This window comes from Bubalus bubalis, chromosome 18 (assembly GCF_019923935.1).
Source record: "Bubalus bubalis isolate 160015118507 breed Murrah chromosome 18, NDDB_SH_1, whole genome shotgun sequence".
In the NCBI taxonomy this organism is placed as follows: domain Eukaryota; kingdom Metazoa; phylum Chordata; class Mammalia; order Artiodactyla; family Bovidae; genus Bubalus; species Bubalus bubalis.
In genome coordinates, this window is record NC_059174.1 from 60,348,093 (window position 1) to 60,369,729 (window position 21,637).

The 21,637-nt window shown below is 41.7% G+C and overlaps 1 protein-coding gene across 5 annotated transcripts in view; it reads right to left on the reverse strand.

The window, feature by feature from the left end:
• LOC102402095 (zinc finger protein 724) overlaps positions 1-14,720 on the reverse strand; it is a 56,980-nt gene extending 42,260 nt beyond the window's left edge. Inside the window, exons 1-3 of one of the 5 annotated variants that reach the window (XM_045163330.1) lie at positions 14,432-14,720; positions 10,658-10,753; positions 8,713-9,123 (exon numbers count right to left, since the gene is read on the reverse strand). In XM_045163330.1, coding sequence (XP_045019265.1) covers positions 8,891-9,123; positions 10,658-10,753; positions 14,432-14,537 — 435 coding nt within the window. In that variant the 5' untranslated portion in view covers positions 14,538-14,720 and the 3' untranslated portion in view covers positions 8,713-8,890. Of the gene's footprint in view, positions 1-10; positions 293-320; positions 459-8,712; positions 9,124-10,657; positions 10,754-14,431 lie in introns of those variants that run through there. The other 4 variants (XM_045163328.1, XM_045163325.1, XM_045163327.1 and 1 more) reach the window with 4 other exon arrangements.
• Positions 14,721-21,637: the final 6,917 nt, after the last annotated feature.

A 21,637-nucleotide genomic window follows, 5' to 3' on the forward strand; every position in this document is an offset into this window, starting at 1 on the left:
CCTCCTTCACCTCTGCGGATCAGGGACCTAGGGGTTGGGCAATGCAGGACTTTAAGCAGCGGTCTCTACAAGTCAGAAGGTAGACCTGCCAGAGAAGGACATGGACTCTTAAACGATATTGACAGGAAGCGGACGTGGGCCCCAAGGACCCGGCAGCTAAGCTAAAGGACTTCAGAATCTCTCACGGCGATGCGAGGACACACTGGGGACGGGAAAATGGGGACGGTAGTTTGAACGTCCACAGAGACCCCCGAAAGCCACGTGTGAAGGACAACAGGCTGTGGGACTACGAAATCCGGGTTTTAAATAAACAAACTCACCAGAACGCTGTCGCTCATTTAAACTCAATTCCGGGTCTGCAGGATACTGCGCACGCGCGGGCGGAAGATCCGTAACAAAGGAAGGTGGGTGCGCTACGCCACGAACAACGAGAGGCGACGTAAGGGGAGAGGGTGGGACGAGGCCGGAAGCGCATGTACGTAGGGGCGGGGCCAGTGGGGGCGGAGCTTTACCTCAACTCACCGCGTCCCTGTCAGTTTTTGGTCTGTTGGTCCTTCAGTCCAGCTGTGCTTCAGTTTCTCTGCCTTTTGATGCCTTTAAATCTCTTTGATTTCCTCTGGAGCAGACCTGCTTCCTGCTTGTTCTAAGTTAATGTTTCACGCAACTTAAGGCAAAAGAGAAGAATTTTGAGAGCTGCCTCTATTGGAAGCGGAGATGTTTTCAGCAAGTTGAAAAACGGGGAAAATTCAAAAGCCCATTGTGTGAGTGTGTGAGGATGGGTGTCTCCTCAGTTACGAAAAGTAGAATGTAATCACTCAGATGATCCGTTGGGAGTGTCACGCGAGTGTATACTCCTCGATTCTGTCTCGTCACAACAAAGATTTGGAGTGACGGACATTAAACCCCCCTCGGCGTGTCACAGCTCTCGGGTCTTGGACAGATCCTGTTATAGCTCTCAGGTCTCCAACGGACAGTGTTCTGGCTCCTAGACAAATCAGTGTTACAGCTCTGTTTTAATTAGATAATAGCAGGAAAATCCATCTTTGAGGCGTGAGGGCGTGTTGACCCAAAGACTCAAAGAGAAGAGCGCCCCAGGGCGTGGGAGAGAGAGAGAGCCCTTTGCCCTTCCTTTTATGTTTTTTTTTTTTTTTTTTTTTTTTTTATTCTAACCCCTGGTCCTGCCCTATGCAAATTGGGCTTAGCCAGAGGTGCTGTTCTACCTGAAGTCCACACACCAGTCCTCAGACCTTCCTTTGTTCTATTTTAATGGGCTTTTCCCTTCCTTGTCTTTTCAGATCAGATCAGATCAGATCAGTCACTCAGTCGTGTCCGACTCTTTGCGACCCCATGAATCGCAGCACGCCAGACCTCCCTGTCCATCACCAACTCCCAGAATTCACTCAGACTCACGTCCATCGAGTCAGTGATGCCATCCAGCCATCTCATCCTCTGTCGTCCCCTTCTCCTCCTGCCCCCAATCCCTCCCAGCAGCAGAGTCTTTTCCAATGAGTCAACCCTTCGCATGAGGTGGCCAAAGTACTGGAGTTTCAGCTTTAGCATCATTCCTTCCAAAGAAATCCCAAGGCTGATCTCCTTCAGAATGGACTGGTTGGATCTCCTTGCAGTCCAAGGGACTCTCAAGAGTCTTCTCCAACACCACAGTTCACAAGCATCAATTCTTCGGCGCTCAGCCTTCTTCACAGTCCAACTCTCACATCCATACATGACCACAGGAAAAACCTTAGCCTTGACTAGACGAACCTTTGTTGGCAAAGTAATGTCTCTGTTTTTGAATATGCTATCTAGGTTGGTCATAACTTTCCTTCCAAGGAGTAAGCGTCTTTTCATTTCGTGGCTGCAGTCACCATCTGTAGTGATTTTGGAGCCCAGAAAAATAAAGTCTGACACTGTTTCCACCGTTTCCCCATCTATTTCCCATGAAGTGGTGGGACCGGATGCCATGATCTTCATTTTCTGAATGTTGAGGTTTAAGCCAACTTTTTCACTCTCCTCTTTCACTTTCATCAAGAGGCTTTTTAGTTCCTCTTCACTTTCTGCCATAAGGGTGGTGTCATCTGCATATCTGAAGTTATTGATATTTCTCCCGGCAATCTTGATTCCAGCTTGTGTTTCTTCCAGTCCAGCATTTCTCATGATGTACTCTGCATGTAAGTTAAATAAGCAGGGTGACAATATACAGCCTTGACATATTCCTTTTCCTGTTTGGAACCAGTCTGTTGTTCCATGTCCAGTTCTAATTGTTGCTTCCTGACCTGCATACAGATTTCTCAAGAGGCAGGTCAGGTGGTCTGGTATTCCCATCTCTTTCAGAATATCCCACAGTTTATTGTGATCCACACAGTCAAAGGTTTTGGCATAGTCAATAAAGCAGAAATAGATGTTTTTCTGGAACTCTCTTGCTTTTTCCATGATCCAGCGGATGTTGGCAATTTGATCTCTGGTTCCTCTGGCTTTTCCACCACCATTTTGTACTCCTGTTTTCTATTCCACCTACCTAACAGGAGGAAGCCTCAGTAATTGTAACCAGAGATATGCTTACAACTATGGATTGCTCTCTACAGTAATTCTCCTTCAGAAAAATTTAGAAAAGAGGATTGATGAAATACTTTCTAGTATGCAGTCTCTGATATTTATTTCAATTTGATTTTTGATTACTTTTCTACATATTTGTTACAACATTTCCATAGGTTTCTTGTATAAACTCTTGTTTTTTGTTGTATGTTTAGGGCAAACGTCTTCCATCACTTGTTCCATCACTCTCCAGCGTGTGTTCTGAGATGTTTGGTGAGATGACCATGACTAAAGGCTTTGCCTTTAGCCATGAAATTAAAAGACGCTTACTCCTTGGAAGGAAAGTTATGACCAACCTAGATAGCATATTCAAAGCAGAGACATTACTTTGCCAACAAAGGTTCGTCTAGTCAAGGCTAAGGTTTTTCCTGTGGTCATGTATGGATGTGAGAGTTGGACTGTGAAGAAGGCTGAGCGCCGAAGAATTGATGCTTGTGAACTGTGGTGTTGGAGAAGACTCTTGAGAGTCCCTTGGACTGCAAGGAGATCCAACCAGTCCATTCTAAAGGAGATCAGCCTTGGGATTTCTTTGGAAGGAATGATAGTAAAGCTGAAACTCCAGTACTTTGGCCACCTCATGCGACGAGTTGACTCATTGGAAAAGACTCTGCTGCTGGGAGGGATTGTGGACAAGAGGAGAAGGGGACACCAGAGGATGAGATGGCTGGATGGCATCACTGACTTGATTGACTTGAGTCTGAGTGAACTCCGGGATAAAGGCCTTTAGCCTTGCCATATTCTATACATTTAAAACATCTCTCCCCCATATGAATTCGGTGATGTTGAGTAAGATTTGAACTTGTAATAAAGGTTTGCCACTTTCTTTACATTTGTATGGTTTCCCCCCAGTGTGGATTCGAATATTTGCAGTTAGTGTTGAACTTCGAATAAAGGTTTGACCACATTCTGTACAATGATAAGGTCTCTTGCCAGTATGAATTCACTGATATTGAGTAATATGTGAGCAATGGATAAAGGCTTTGTCACATTCTTTACATTTATAAGGTTTCTCTCCAGTATGCATTTGCTGATGTTGAGTAAGAGTTGAGTTCTGATTAAAGGCTTTGCCACATACTGTACATTTATAAGGTTTCTCTCCAGTATGAATTCGCTGATGTTGAGTAAGATGTGAGCGACAGATAAATGCTTTGCTACATTCTGTACACTTGAAAGGTTTCCTTCCTGTATGAATTTTCCTATGTCTACTTAGATTGGATGAGTTATTAGAGACTTTCCCACATATCTTACACTTGTTTTCTTTCTGTGACTTCTGAATAGTCTGATGTTGAACCAGTTCCGAAGACTGATTAGAAATGTTATCATATTCGCTACAATTATAAGTCCTCTCTCCAGTATGAGTACTCTTATATAGAGAAAGACCTGACATCTGATAAAAGATATTTCTACATTTATTACTTTTTGAATCCCTGTGTGCAGATTCAGGTCCCAGATGTTTCATAAGTTTTGAGTCTCTTTCAACCTTATACCCAGTTTTATTGCCTGAATACCCTCTCACTCCATCATAAATACTCTTGCAATTATTGGGGCTGGAGCTCTTACTTAAAGGTTGACTCATTTCATTTTATTACATATCGAAAGTTCTTCCACATTAACCATATAATGGGATGTATTGAAGATGGTTCGATTATATCTCTTCCATTATTATCAACATTACACATTTTGGCATGGGGAGAAAATATCTGTTGGTGGAAGAATAATGACCCCCTGCTCACAGATCCCTCAAATTGATTATATTGTGAGTTTTCCCCCTCATTTTTAAATTTCCGGTGTTCAGACATGCTTGAATATTTGCTTAATATAAGGCTATATTGAATATTGTTTGAATGAGTATTCGTAGTAGACACTAGATTACCTTCTGGGCTTTCCATGTTTCCTTTCAGAGAACAGGTATGTTTCAAAAAAGGATGGAAATCTTTTCTTAAAAACTTACAGTTCTCATCAGATGTTGAAGACTGAAGTTGGTTTTCTCCCCATTTTGACTTGTATTGCTCATTTCTTTTTGCAGTAATGTTTGTCTTATGTATAACTCAGTCTCTTTATGTCCATATAAACATCCTCTCTGTCTTTCTTATGCCCTCGTATGTTGCCAGTTGTTCATTAAATGTAAATTTCTGTGGTGAAATACTTTATATTTTCCTAGGTTTGCTTTTGAAAATACATCTTCTAACCCTGGATTCTTGGCATCAAATCCTGGGTGTCATGAGGAGACAAAGCTGAAAGATACCAAATACTAAGTTATTTTACCTAATATTCTCAGTGAATATCGTTAAAGATTTAGAGAAAAATGATGAATCCTTTGCTTGTTTAAAAATAAAATAGAGACAGAGGATCAAGATGCCAGAGGATCAGGCAGAGATAGTTCATCTCTCTCCACAAACACAACAAGAATACATCAGAAATGGAAGAATTTTCAGAGCCCCGGGTGAACACAAGCCATAGACAAAGAAAAGGTCAAGAAAGATTCCTGCTTTGACAGGTAGGGCAAGAGAAAGAAGAAGGAAAAGGAACAGGAAAGGAAGTGGAGTGGGACCTGCAAACCCTGGGGGGATCTGAAGAGAGGAGAGGTCTCCACATCCGGGGAAGCTCCTCACTGGGGGGGTGAGCCCAGATGAGACAGAAGGGGAGCCTCATTCTCTGTGGGAAGAGAACACGCCAACAGTCTGTGGCAGCAGGACAGAGTGAGACCTGTACACAGGGTACTGACCCCTGCCCTGCCCACCCAGCCTGAGAGAGTGTCCACTGCTGCAGAAAAGGGCTGGGTGCTGAAATGTGGCATCTGGAGAGCAGACCCAGGCAGAGGACTGCTGTGGGCCATGAGGAGACATCCTGCAGGAAACGCAGGGAGCGAGGAGCTCTATAAATGGGGATGTTGTGTCAGAAGGCTGAACCGCCATACAGTATAGCTGCATTGTTGAGTGATGACAAAAGAAGAACCCCACCGTAGCCCCTCTCCCCCTGTGCTGGCCCCTGCCTCGCCAGCATCCAGGAAGGGCTCTCACTCAGGTGAGCTCTATTGAGCCCCAGCCACGGCCTCCTCCCATGGACCTCCTCCACCATCAGCAGACTCCTGTGCTCTGGGCAGCCTCTGGAGCAGACACCTGTGAGTAGGGCACATGCACAGAGGGAGCTGAAAGCACAGCTAGCCCCAGGGTTAAGGAAGAAAAGCTGAAATCTCTCCTCACAGCTGCACAAACAATGCTTTTATACCCACAACCGGTTTGTAACCCTAGCCCCTGAAGAGCATCTGAATGGAAAAGCAGGGCCCCACCCACCCACTACGTCACAGCAGGTGTAACTTTCGCAGCTGTAGACCTTGTGGGCTCGTACATGAGGGGATGGGGCCAGGCCGGAGTCTGAGCTACCCCCACAGCACCACAGTGGATCCAGCTCCATGATGAATGCAATCCTGGCCCCTGATTTCAGTGGGTCTATGCTGGTGACCTGGTGAAAACAGCATCTGAGAGACCTGAGGGCCATGTGCCGGGGTACCCATGGTTAAGGTGGGGCCAGGAGCAGTGCTGACCAGGGTCACATGAGAGGTCGCACAAGGCATGAAATGTGAAACACAGAACACTCCCCGAGGTGAACATCCCCAGAGGAGCAATACTCAGTGGCTTCTCTCCCAGTGCGTGTGCTCCAATCCTACCTGCCTCCACCACAGATCAGAAACACAGTGAAGAAACAGATCTGGGGGCTCTATTCCACCAACCAGGGAGCAGACTCCACCCCTGACAGGGCAGTGACAACCAGAGAGCAATGGGAAACTCCCCTCAATATCCAGGGCAGGCTCGGGTCAAAATAACAGCAATCACACCCCCTATCAAGGGGAAAAGGACACAAGCTTGTGGACCAACCTCACACTCCAGGGGACAGACACCAGAAGGAAAAACTAGGAATCTGCAGCTTGAATAACACAGAACACAAACATAGAAAATTGCACAAAATGATTATACAAAGAAATACGCTGTAGAGGAAAGAACAAGATAAAAGCCTGCAGGAACCAATATATGAAGAGGCGATATTAGTCAGTATAATCATTAACTTTCCCCTTCAATTCAGTTTAGTCGCTCTGCTGTTGCTGCTGCTAAGTCGCTTCAGTCGTGTCCGACTCTGTTCAACCCCATAGACGGTAGCCAACCAGGCTCCCCCGTCTCTGTTCAGTCATGTCCAACTCTTTGTGACCCCGTGGACTGCAGTACGCCAGGCTTCCCTGTCCATCACCAACTCCCGGACCTTGCTCAAACTCATGTTCATTGAGTCGGTGATGCCATCCTACCATCTCATCCTCTGTCGTCCCCTTCTCCTCCTGCCTTCAGTCTCTCCCAGCATTAGGGATTTTTCCAATGTGTCACTTCTTTGCATCAGGTGGCCAAAGTATTGGAGCTTCAGCTTCAGCATCAGTCCTTCCAATGAATATTTAGGACTGATGTCCTTTTGCATTGACTGGTTGGATCTCCTTGCAGTCCAAGGGACTCTTGAGAGTCTTCTCCAACCACACAATTTACAAGCATCAATTCTTTGGTGCTCAGCTTTCTTTATGGTTTAACTCTTACATCCATACATGACTACTGAAAAATACGTACCTTAAATATATGGACCTTTGTCAGTAATGTCTATGCTTTTTAATACACTGTCTAGGTTTGTCAGAGTTTTTCTTCCAAGGAGTTAGCATCTTTTCATTTTATGACTGCAGTCACCACTTGCAGTGATTCTGGAGCCCAGGAAAAGGAACTCTCTCACTGATTCCATTGTTTTGCCATCTATTTGCCATGAAAAGATGGGATCAGAGGCCACAATCTTACTTTTTTGAATGGTGAGTTTTAAGCCAGCTTTTTCAGAGGCCAGGATCTTACTTTTTTGAATGGTGAGTTTTAAGCCAGGTTTTTCACTCTCATCTTTCACCTTCATTAACAGGCTCTTTAGTTCCTCTTCACTTTCTGCCATAATGGCGGTGTCATCTACATATCTAAGCTTATTGATATTTCTCTTGGCAATCTTGATTCCAGCTTGTGCTGGCAACAAACTTTTTTTTTTTTTTTTTTTGGCAACAAACATTTTGACAAACAGTAGGTGCCTAATGTTTCTTTAATCCACTTCTTCCCACCTCTGTTCTTATTTGAGCATATTCTATTGGATATTTGAATGTAAAAATCATAAATGATATTGACATACAACGAATCAGAAAGTGAGGACATATAGGATAAAGGCAGGGGAAGCTGATAACAAACAAGATAACCTTAATAATGCAGCAGTACTTAAGACATGGGACTCTGAAAATATGGTGAGAACCTAGGGAAGTCCACCAATGCTGTGTGGAGTCCTAACTGCAAGGAAATCTAAAAGAGAGTTGAAATATATATACATATGACTGATTCTCTTTGATGTACAGCAGGACAACATTGTAAAACAGTTATATTCCAGTAAGAACTTTTAAAAAAGATGTCTTCATATAATCTAAAAATCTTAAGAGTCAGAAACAACAATTAAAAATATGGTGGAGAATCTTCTAGGATCTCATTAGAATTTATTTAAAAACTCTTTGAGTTAACTGAATATATTAAAGTATTTTAGCATTGAAGAATTAGGGCAAATGCACTTAAGATATTTAACATGAGTTCATATAAAGAAAAGTGAAACTTGAAAGTAACCCTGAGGTTTGGATTCTCCCATTTTAGGGAAAAGAAAGTGAAAGTGTTAGTCCCTCAGTCACATCCAACTGTTTGTGACCTCATGGACTGCAGACTTCCAGGCTCCTCTCTCCATGGAATTTTCCAAGGAAGAATATTGGAGTGGGTTGCCATTCCCTTCTCCAGGGGATCTTCCCAGTGCAGGGATTAAGGCCAGTTCTCCTGCAATGCAGGCAGATTCTTTATCTCTGAGCCACCAGGGAAGCCCATTTTAGGGAGGTTTTGCTTTATACAGCAAATAAGTGACTTGAGTCTAAAATTTGTCAAGTCATATCTGTAGCTTCCAGTGTTTTAGGAATTATAGATCAGAAAAACAAAAATCTGTCCCCAGTACTCCTAGACTCTTCGCAGTTTGTCTATAACCACACACTTCTGTCTAGAGGTAGAAACAAACTTTAAAAGAAGCATCATATTTACTCAGAAATGTGCACAGTTTTATTAGGGCCCTCAAGAAATGAAACAGCAACCAATTCATGCAAGTTGTCATAATCCAAGAAGGGCATTTTAGTTCTCACTGTGAAAGAGAAAGGTGATCAACACAGAAAAATTCATGACGGTTTAACAGACAGAATGGGGCAGGTGACAGCTGTCTATGTCAGCAACAGAAATAAATCCAGACTTCTCCAAAATGATTTCCAATGAAGGAGATCTTCCCAAACCACATTGCAAAGAATGACTTCCTCACTGACACTTGGACCTCTCACCGGCTCCATCCATTCACACATATCTGGGTATACGGCCACTGTCTTCATTCTCCTTATATTCCTGGGCTCCTTCATTTGCTCCAGAAAAGTGACAAGGTCCAGCTTAGAAACCACAAGACCTGTTCATCAGAGAAAGGAATATATGTTTTGCTAGAGATTCTTTACTTTCCAATCTAGTATGTATCTAGGTAATGAGAGAATGTATTGTAGAATGTTAAGACAGTCTAGAAAGTGATTTTCTCAAATACTTTATTGAAAGCACCTATACAACGGTAGGGAGAAGAAAATGGCAACACAATCCAGTATTCTTGCCAGGAGATTCCCATGGACAGAGGAGCCAGGTAGGCTAAAGTCCATGGGGTCATGGAGAGTTGGACACGATGAGCAACTTCACTTTCACTTTTCATGCACTGGAGAAGGAAATGGCAACCCACTCCAGTGTTCTTGCCTGGAGAATCCCAGGGATGGGGGAGCCTGGTGGGCTGCTATCTGTGGGGTCGCACAAAGTCAGTCACAACTGAAGTGACTTAGCAGCAGTAGCATCATACAACACTACATAAAAGTCAAATTCTGAAATTCTGGTAATGTGCTACAAGGCAAATGTAAGTAGTGGAAATTTGATTTGAAGAGGAAGGTAGCATCATTTTATACCACAGAATGTACAGAATTAGCACTAACTTAGAGGAAGCAGGCAGATTCCATCAAGAATGAAATAAATTAGAATCATAATAAATCATCATGAAGTCTGGCATGCTGTAGTCCATGAGGTCCCAAAGAGTTGGACACGACTGAGCGACGGAACTGAACTGACTGGTAGGTATAATTGACTCTCTTTGCAGTACAGTAGTACAAAATTGTAAAACAGCTATATTCCAATTAGAACTTTTTAAACTGATTTCTTTATATAATCTAGAAATTGTTATTACTTGAATCAACTATTAATAATATGGTGGGAAATGTGTAAGCATTTATGCCAGTTTATTTTAAAATTCTATGAGATAATTGAATATATTAAATATTTTGCATTTTAGAATTGGGGCAAATACATTTAAAATATTTAATATGAGATCATATAAGGAAAAGAGAAACTTTGAAGTCAGCGAGAGATGTGCATTCTTTCATTTTGGGGAGGTTTTGCTTTCTGTGGTGAAAAAAGTATTTGAGTTTGAAATTTATTTAGAAGGTCCTATCTCTAGCTCCCACTGGATAAGTTATAAATCAGAAAACAAAAACCTGTCCCCAGTATTCCTAGAAATTTAGCAGTTTGTCTACCACTTCACTCACACATTTTTGCCTAGAGGTACAAAGAAACTTTAAAAGGACTGTCATACAGTTACTCAAAATGGGCACAGTTTTCCTAGGACCCCCAGGAAATGGAAGAGCAACCAATGATGCAGTTTCTCACAAGACAAGAGGAGACTTTTAGTTCACACTGTGATGAAGGAAAGTAATCACTGGAGATGAATTTATGAATGATTTAAGAGACAGACTAGGGCAGGTGATACATTTCTATTACAGCAGTGGACACAAACCCAGATTTTCCAAAATCATTTCCACTGAAGATGATCTTCCAAAACCACCCGATGAAGGATAACTTCCTCTAGCTCCTTGGACCTCTTATCTGAGTCATCATCTCCATCCATTCATACCTACCTGGGAATATGGCTGTTGTCTCCATTCTCCTTATACTCCTGGGATCGTTCAATTGCTCCAGAAAGGTGATCAGGTCCAGCTTAGAGACCACAAGACCTGTTCATCAGAGAAAGGAATATTTGTGTTGTCAGAGGTTCATCAGTGTCCTATCCAATATGTATTCAGTTGAGATGAGAATGCAAGGAAGAATGTTAATACAACCTGGAAAATTATTTCCCCAAAGTCTTTATTCAAATCACCTATTTAACACTAACAAACACATAACATCAGATCCTGAGATACTGATCAAGTACTTCGAAGGCAAGGTAAGTGTGTAACTGTGAAATTAAGAAAAGGTGTGCCTATTTAATACTACAGAGCTTATACAATTACCACTAACCTAGAATGCAGTGATAGGTTACAGTGAAGGGTGTCAGATTCATGATCTCCAAACAAGATTTAACTTCGGGACCAGGGACCAGGCACCAGGGTTGATCGCTCAAGAGCTTTTGTGTAGCAGAGTTTTATTAAAGTGAAAAAGGGACAGAGACGCTTCTGACATAAACATGAGAAGGGGGCGGAGAGTGCCCCCCTTGCTAGTCTAAGCAAGGAAGCTATATACTTTTTAAATCAGTAATCACAATAAATCAAAAGAATGTCTCAAGGTTGTAAAAATTTTAACAGACCCACTCCGACAATTTACGTTTGAGGATAACAGGATTAGAACTTAACAATAGAAAGATCCTACCAGACCCAGACCCCTTTATTGACTATGCCAAAGCCTATGACCGTGTGGATCACAACAAACTGTGGAAAATTCTTCAGGAGATAGGAACACCAGACCACCTGACCTGCCTCCTGAGAAATCTGAATGCAGGTCAAGAAGCAAGTTAGAACTGGACATGGGGCAACACACTGGTTCCAAATTGGGAAAGGACTACTCAAGGCTGTATATTTTCACCCTGCTTATTTAACTTATATGTACAGTACATCATGAAAAATGCTGGGCTGGATGAAGCACAAGCTGAAGTCAAGATTGCCAGGAGAAATATCCATAACCTCAGATATGCAGATGACACCTCCCTTATGGCAGAAAGCGAAGAAGAACTAAAGACTCTCTTGATGAAACTGAAAGAGGAAACCACTATAATATTGTAAAGTAATTAGCCTCCAATTAAAATAAATAAATTTTTAAAAAATTACTATGCGTAAAAGAGATAGGTAACAAGGATATATTCTATAGCATAGGGAATTATACCCATTATCTTGTGATAACTTTTAATGGAGTATAATCTGTAAAAATACTGAATCAATATGGTATATACCTGAAATTAATGTAACATTGTACATCAACTATACTTCAATTAAGAAAAGAATTCAGGACAAACTAAATATAAGACATGCTGTTTTATTTCTTGGAAGAAGAGCTCAACTCAATGTAAATAAAGGTTCTTCTTTCTAGAAAAAAAAAGAAAGAAAGAAAAAAAGAAACTGAAAGATGAGAGTGAAAAAGTTGGCTTAAAATCAACATTCAGAAAACTAAGATCATGGCATCTGGTCATGTCACTTCTTGGCAAATAGATGGGGAAACTAAGCGTTGATAGACTTTATTTATTTATTTATTTATTGGGGGGGGGGCTCCAAAATCACTGCAGATGGTGACTACAGCAATGAAATTAAAAGATGCTTGCTCCTTGGAAGAAAAGTTATGACCAATCTAGACAGCATATTAAAAAGCAGAGACATTACTTTGCCAACAAAGGTCCGTCTAGTCAAATATATGGTTTTTCCAGTAGGCATGTAAGGAAGTGAGAGTTGGACCACAAGGAAAGCTGAACACAGAAGAATTGATGGTTTTGAACTGTGGTGTTGGAGAAGACTTTTGGAAGTCCCTTGGACTGTAAGGAGATCCAACCAGTCCATGCTAAAGGAAATCAGTTCTGAATATTGTTTTGAAGGATTGATGCTGAGGCTGAAACTCCAATACTTTGGCCAGCTGATGCGAAGAGGTGACTCATTTGAAAAGATCCTGATGCTGCGAAAGACTGAAGGTGGGAGGAGAAGGGGACGATAGAAGATGAGATGGTTGGATGGCATCACCGACCCAATGGACATGAGTTTGAGTAAACTCCAGGAGTTGGAGATGGATAGGCAGGTCTGGTGTGCTGCGATCCACGGGGTCACAAATAGTCAGACAGGACTGAGTGACTGAACTAAACTGAACCAGACCCACTCCCATAATATAAATTCTAAGATATAAGGATTAGTCAGAAAGTTTTAAGGAAGGAGAAAATGTCCTCAACCAGGATACATTGTTGTTATACAATCCCTGCTGCTACTGCTGCTAAGTCACTTCAGTCGTGTCCAACCCTGTGTGTCCTCATAGACGGCAGCCCACCAGGCTCTCCCGTCCCTGGGATTCTCCAGGCAAGAACACTGGAGTGGGTTGTCAGTTTCTTCTCCAATGTATGAAACAGAACAGTGAAAATGAAGTCGCTTAGTCTTATCTGACTCCTAGCGACCCCATGGACTGCAGCCTACCAAGGCTCCTCCACCCATGGGATTTTCCAGGCAAGAGTACTGGAGTGGGTTGCTATTGCCTTCTCCATACAATTCCTAGTACAGAGTTTAAATCTAGTTTTTTTTTTTTTGTTGTTTAATCCTTATATCTGGGCTTAAAGAAAAAGTCATGTGTCTAAGACACATAAAGACATTAAAAAGTCATTTTATGTGTCTAAGACCAAGGGATGTAGAGGGAAAAAAGGTGTTTGTCCTTTCCTCCTCCTTGAGAATTCCAGACCCCTATCTCCTCTTCAAGAGTCCCAGATCCCCCTTCTCCTCCTCGGGGATCCCAGACTTCTTATCAACCTGCCTGTGAATTGATTCTCACAGAAGGAGGCAGAGTACATCAAGGAAGAAAAAGGTTGCAAGCATAATGAATTATCCTGAAGCCTTTCTTTCTAAACTCATACATACCCATTTCCCCTAGAAAGGAGAGATTTCAAACTATTGTGGGAAGCAGAAAATCTCAGAAACATTCTAGAAATGATGGAATCAAAACCCAGTGGGTAGATAAGGGATTCTGGAAGGAAGTTGTCCTCACCCAAGAAAGCCCGGTTCCCATAGTTCTCTAACAACACATCCCTGTACAATGCCCATTGAAAAATTTCTGAAAAACTCTGGATCACTGAGTTGAGTCACTGGGCTTCTCAGCTGGCTCAGTGGTAAAGAATCTGCCTGCCAATGCTGGAGAAGAGGCTTCAGTTTCGGGATGGCGAGAATCCCAAAGAAGAGGAAATGGCAACCCACTGCAGAATTCTTGCCCGGAAAACCCCATGGACAGATCTCTTCTGTTGCTTCTAGATATAATGGCATTTTCAAACTCTGATTTAAATATCTAAATTGCATCCAGGTGCTAAGTCATCACTGTATTTCCCAACGTCCCTAAAATCCCAATACCAAACCACATCCCAGTGGGAGTGAGGATAGGAGTGACTCCCGATGCTGATCTCTCATAAAAGGAATATTTTCAACAGTTGAAGTCACTGATTCATGTTGAGAATTCATCATGTTCCATAGAAAGCGAGAATGCAAACAGAGAAAAGGCTCTGGGACACAAGGAAGTAGTCTAAAGGGCTGGTCTTCATTATTATAAGAAGAAAGGGGAAAAAATAAGATGACAAGAAATGCTGGAAAGAAAAATTAGGACCAGAGAGCTAAAGGCTTGCATATTCTCATTTGGGCATTTCAGGAGGAAAAGCAGACACAGCCCGAGACCCAGGATAGGATATTTACCTGAGAAGCTGCCATTTCCTCCTCTTCTTCCTCCTGCTCTGTCTTCTCTGGGGATGTTATGCTGCAAATGCACTTCTGAGTTTTGAGAAAATACCTTGGAAGGCATCAACACAGCTCTTTAATCTGCAACCACTGCTCCTACAGAGAGAAAGACCTTGAAAAGCTGAGAAGACTGATATCTCCTGTCCTATCTCAGGAGAGACTCAGGAACAATCAATTCATACATGGAGACCAGCCTATGAACCAATTTCTTTATTGTTCTCTCTGTAGAGAGCTCCTAACACTCTGCTCACACAGACAATGTGAGCTGACTGACTTCCCTGGTCTAAATCCAGCTAGACCAACCCTGCTGCCTCTCCTCAGACTGACGCCAGGGCTCAGCTATCACAGATGGACCAGGAGCCACGTCTTTAACCCAGGCCTCTGCTTAGAATCTCCTGGAACACTTTCTACAAACCACACTGATGCTCCCCTAGGACCAACACAAAACTCTGTTTGGAGGGCATCAGTGAGGTCATTTCCTGACACTTGTCACATATCCTGATAGAAAACCGATGGAAACCACGTGGCTAAAGATTCTTTCTGAACCATTTCAAAGAATACAAATCCCTGGTGGTCAGGTCCCCACTCCAAGAACTTATGAATCTCCAGGTCTACAGTAGGGCCATGAAAGGAGTCATCAGCAAATCCTGTTTTTTTCTGATGTTTCTTCCCCCAAACTACTGTTCAGGAGTCCTGATCTCAAAGCCTCACACTGACCACACCTGTAAGACCTCTCTGTAGGGGAGGATTTAGGGCAGGAATGTCTGAGAGAGGTGACAGCTAGAATCAGGCAGAGAAAACACCAGTTCTTGTGGTCAGCCTTTAGAAGTTACCCTGGTGAAGTGCTCTGGGCTCCCTAGGCGGAGTGTGGATTGCTGAATTCAAACCAAGACAAGAATTCTGGTGAGCGCTGCGAGGGTGTTCAAAGGTTGCTGCTGAACCACGAAAGACACTGAGATTCTCGGCCTCTGGAGGAGAAGAATTCAATCTGGGGCCAGAGACAAGGCTTGATCACTCAGAGCTTTTGTGTAATAAAGTTTTATTAAAGCATAAAAGAGATAGAGAAAGCTTCTGACATAGACATCAGAAGAGGGCAGAAAGCGTGCCCCCGTTGTTAGTGTTGGAGTTATACACTTTTAATTATTACAGTGAATCAAAAGAATGTCTGGAGTTTGTAAAGACCTCACTAGACCCACTCCCATAATTTACATTTTAAGATAAGGATGAGCCAGAAGGTTTTTTTCTCCAGAGACTGTCCTCAAGCAGGATAATTTGTTATATAATCCTAAGGAATGTAGTGGGGGAAAAAAGTTTGTGCTTTCTTCTTCTTTGAGAATCAGACCACTCTCTCCTTGGGGACCCCTTATCAACCTGCCTAGAAATGGACTCTCTCAGTGTGATTGAACGGGGCCTGTGCAGTAGACCCTGGGGTTCAGCAAGACTGCTGGTCTCAAGGAACGGGGTCATCTAGTGGAGGTGCTCACAGGACTGGCTGGTGTGAGTTCAAGGACCTGCAGGCTGCCTGCTCCCAGACAGACGCTGAGGCAGCGACAGCACGGCAGTTCAGGAAAACTGTCAACAATACTCTGTATCATCTTTCTTATTAGAACCATCCCAGTGTCTAAGTAGTTACAAAATGGGAGAGAAGATACAACATAGAAATGATGGAATATATCTGAAGTTATGAGAAATTTAAAGCTAGTGAGTAAACTAATTTCCACATATGCCATCTCTATGGCATATCAAGGATATTTCTATTGAAACCTTACAACCAACTTCTGTCTTTAAATAGTTCATTGTGATCTCTCCACTACAACCTTAAATAAGGTGGATGAGGTTGATGTTGATGGTAGGTTAACATTTCATTCATTACAATCAACTGAAACACTAAAAGCCATTCGCTTTTATTAATAACCATGTATTAATTTCACACATAGTTGAAATAAAACCTTTTGCAATCCACGGTATGGTCCATGATTAAATACAGATCAAAAGTACAGAGAACTGTATTCATTTTTTGATTAATGATGTGAGATTTGTGACTTTTACAGCTTACCAAACAAAGCCTAGGAAGCAGTTAGCAAGCATGATATCCACCAATTCCATGCCTTTTCCAGGAAGGGTTTCTAATACCTTTCTAGGTTATCACTGTCTTTATTTCAACACTGTCAAGTAATAATCATGACTTGTGTTGATATTATAAAGATACATTAATATTGCAGTGAACTGTCATTGTGTTCTTCTTGCAAATCAAGGATATTTCTATTGAAACCTTACAACCAATTTCTCTCTTATTTTAATACATGGAAAGATTAAATGATCACTTACATCATGGCAAGCTCAAGATATTTCACATCAATGACAAACACTTCCACTTAGATGGTCATTGTACATTTTACACTATGGTATCCTTCATCTTCTAATGGAGAATAGATAGAAATGGTTGCAAAACATTATAAAAAGGCTAATCTTTAATAAACCATCAAAAACCAATGTTTGTAAACACACTAGAAAGAAAGCTTAGTATGGATTATTTGAGTGCTGAATTACATTCACTTCAATGAATCTCAAATCATGTCATTATTAACAAGCATACATACATTGCTAAGAATTGTAACTTTGTAACTATCAACCTTCATCTCACAATTCATGCTAATATATCCATTTTCTATGTGTTTTAACTATGGAGTACTCCCTACAGTCATTCTGCTTCAGAGAAACTTCTGAAAACAAGATTGATGAAATGTCTTCTAGTATGCAATCTCTGATATTTGTTTGGATTTAACTTTTGATTAAATACTTTTCTACATATATGTGACATCATCTCCAAAGGTTTTTGTATAAACTCTTGTGTTTTCTGATGCATGTTTAGGGCAAACCTCTTCCATCACTTGTTCCATTACTAGGGTTTCTCTCCACTGTGTTATCAGATGTTTAGTGAGATAACCACTATAACTAAAGGCTTTGCCACATTCAGTACGTTTATAAGGCCTCTCTCCAGTATGCACTCACTGATGTTGAGTAAGACTAGAACCCTTAATAAAGGCCTTGCCACATTCTGTACATTTATAACATCTATCCCTGGTATGAATTCGGTGATGGTGAGTAAGGGCCAAACTCGAAATAAAGGCTTTGCCACATTCTTTACATTTGTACGGTTTCTCCCCAGTATGGACTCGCTGATATACAATTAACTTTGAACAACAAATAAAGCTTAGGCCACACTCTGTACAATGAGAAGGTCTCTGCCCAGAATGAATTCGCTGATGTTGAGTAAGAACTGAGCAAAAGCTAAAGGCTTTGTTACATTCTTTACATTTATAAGGCTTCTCTCCAGTATGAATTCACTGATGATAGGTTAGAAATGAGTAACCAATAAAGGCTTTGCCACATTCTATACATTCATAAGGTTTCTCTCCAGTATGAATTCGGTGATGTTGAGTAAGATGTGAGCGATGGTTAAATGCTTTGCTACATTCTGTACATTTGAAAGGTTTCCTTCCTGTATGAATTTTCCTATGTCTACTTAGATTGGATGACTTACTAAAGACTTTCCCACATATCTTACACTTGTTTTCTTTCTGTGAATTCTGAATAGTGTGCTGTTGAATAAGTTCTGAAAACTGACTAGAAACCTTACCATATTCACTATAAGTCCTGTCTCCAGTACATGTACTCTTATCTAGAGAAAAACCTGACATTTGATGAAAGATATTTCTACATTTATTACTTTTAGAGTCCTTGTTTGAAGATTCAGGTCCCTGGTGTTTCTTAAGGTTTGAGTCTCCTTCAACCGTATACCCAGTTTCATTGCCTGAATACCTTCTCACTCCACCATAAATACTCTTGTAATTATTGCAGCTGGAGCTCTTACTTAAGGTCTGACTCATTTTATTACACATGGAAAGTTGTTTTGTATTGAGCATATCACAATATGTTTTGAACAATGATGGTTGGATTACACCTCTTCCATTATTATCAAAAATACACATCTTGGAATGGACAGAAAATATCTGTTGGGGGAAGAATAATGATCCCCTGCTCATGGATCCCTCAAATTGATTATATTGTGAGTTTTCCCCCTCATTATTAAATTTTAGGTGTTCAGATTTGCTTGAATGTATGTTTGGTCGAAGCATACGTTCAGTATTTTCTAAATGAGTATTTACAGTAGGGACTAGATTATCTTTCAGATTTTCAATGTTTCCTTTCAGAGAACATGTATGTTTCAAAAAAAGATGGAAATCTTTTCTTAAACTCTTATACTTCTCGGCAGATGTTGAAGGCTGAAATTGGTATTTTTCCCAGTTTGACTCATGTTGCACATTTCTTTTTGCAGTAATATTAGCATTATGTGTAACTGTCTCCATTTCTTTATGCCCATATAAACATCTTCTCTGTCTTTCATATACCCCCGTATATTCCCTGTCTTTCATTAAATTTAAGTTTCTGAGGTGAAATGTTTGATATATTCCTAGGTTTGCTTTTGGGAATACATCTTCTAATGCTGGATTCTTCAGCATCAAATCTTGGGTGTCTTGTAGAGACATAGCAGAAAGATACCAAATAACAACTAACTTTCCCTGCTATTTTCAGTGAATATCTTTAAAGATTTAAAGAAGTTTGATGACCATAGCTAGTTTAAAAATAAAATAGAGACGGAAGGATCTAGATGCAGGGGATTAGGCAGATGTGGAGATACTCTCTCTCTCCACAAATGAATGAGAAATGGAACAATTCTCTCGGAGCCCAGCTGAACACTAGTAGAGGCCCTTGGAAATCTGAAAGGACAAGAAAGATTCCTGCTGAGCTAGGTAGGGCAAGAGAAAGAAAAAGGAAAAGGAAGAGCAGAGGAAGTGGGTTGGGGCCTGCAACCCTGCAGGGAGATGAAACTGAGAAGAGGTCTCCATATCTGGGGGAGCCCCTCACTAGGTGAGCTCAGTTTGGACAGAAGGAGAGCCTCATTCTCGTGGGAAGAGAAAAGCGCAACCAGCCTGTGGCAGCAGGACAGAGTGAGACCTTTACACAGGCTGCTGACAGCTGCCCTGCCCATAGAGCCTTAGAGGCACGTCCACCAATGAAACAAGGGCTGGGTGCTGAAACATGGGGTTTGGAAAGCAGACTGAGGCAGAGGACTGCAGTTGGCTATAAGGAAACATCCTGAAGGAATGGGAGTGAGGGAGGAGCTCTGCAAACGGCAATGCTTGAGGTGGAAGCCTGAACCACTATAGAGCAGAGTGCCATTGGTGAGTGATGCCCAAAGAAGAAGCCCATTTCATCTCTTGTCCCTTGTACCAGCCCCTGCTCCGCAGGGACTACGAAGAACTCCACCCACGTAGGTCTTTTGAGCCCCCAGCCATGGCCTCCCCCCATGCACCTCCTCCGCAATCAGCAGACTCCTGTGCTCTGGTGCAGCGTCAGGAGAAGACACCTGTGAGTTGACTGCATGTACAGATGGAGCTGAAAGGACGGCTGAACCCCAGGGATAAAGAAAAGCTGAAACCTCTCCTTGTAGCAACACAAGCCATGGTCTTACACCCACAACCAGCTTTGTAACCTCAGCCCCTACACAGCATCTGAATCAACAACCAGGGCTCTCCCAGTCATGGCATGTATAGCTTTAGCAGCTATAGACTCTGTGGGCTCCTATAAATGGCAATTGGGCCAGGACAGAGCATGAGCTGAATCGTAGCACCACAGTGGGTCCAGCTCCACACTCAATGCAATCCCAGGACTTCACTTCACTGAATCTATGCTGGTGACCTTGTGAAAACAACATCTGAGAGACACCAGGGCCATATGCCATCATGCCCATGGTTAAGGTGGGGAAAAGGCTGTATATTGTCACCCTGCTTATTTAACTTATATGCACAGTACATCATGAGACATAACAGGTTGGATGAAGCACAAATTGGAATCAAGATTTCAGGGAGAAGTATCCATAATCTCAGATATACAGATGACACCACCCTTATAGCAGAAAGCACACCACCCTTATAGTAGAAAGTGAAGAGAAACTGAGGAGTCTCTTGATGAAACTGAAAAGAGGGAGAAAAAGCTGGCTTCAAACTCAATCTTCAAAAAACGAAGATCATGGCACTGGTCAGATCATTTCATGACAAACAGTGGGAGAAACAGTGGAAACAGTGAAAGACTTTATTTTTGGGGGTCCATAATCACTGCAGATGGTTATTACAGCCATGAAAGTAAAAGATGCTTCCTCCTTGGAAGAAAAGGTATGACCAACCTAGGCAGCACATTAAAAAGCAGAAACATTATTTGGCTGATAAAGGTCCGTCTAGTCAAAGCTAAGGTTTTTCCAGTAGTCATGTATGGATGTGAGAGTTGGACCATGAAGTAAGCTGAGTGGCGAAGAACTGATGCTTTTGAACTGTGGTGTTGGAGAAGACTCTTGAGAGTCCCTTGGACTGCAAGGAGATCACACCACTCCATCCTAAAGGAAATCAGTCCTGAATATTCACTGGAAGGACTGATGCTAAAGTGGAAGCTCCGATTCTTTGTCACCTGATGTGAAGAACTGATGTAATGAGAAAGACCCTGATGCTGGGAAAGATTGAAAATGGGAGGAGAAGGGAATGACAGAGGATGAGATGGTTAGATGGCATCACTGACACGATGGACATGAGTTTGAGCAGGCTCTGGGAGTTGGTGATGGACAGGGAAGCCTGGCTTGCTGCAGACCATGGATCGCAGACTCAGAAGCGACTGAGCGATGGAACCGAACTGACTGATATGTATAATTGATTCTCTTTGCTGTATAGGAGTTCAAAATTGGAAAACAGCTATATTCCAATTAGAACTTTTTAAAAAGATTTATTTATATAATCTAAAAATTGTTATAGTTTGAATCAACGATTAATAATATAGTGGAAAATGTGCTAAGACTTTATGTCAATTTATTTTAAAATTCTCTGAGGTAACAATAAAATAAAGTATTTTAGCATGTTAGAATTGGGGCAAATACACTAAAGATATTTAATATGAGATCTTATAAGGAAAAGAGAAAGCTTGAACTCAACCTGAGATGTCCATTCTTTCATTTTCACCAGGTTTTACTTTCTGTAGTGAAAAATTACTTGAATTTGAAATTTGTTTAAAAGGTCCTATGGGTTGCTCCCAGTGGATAGGAAACTATAAACCAGA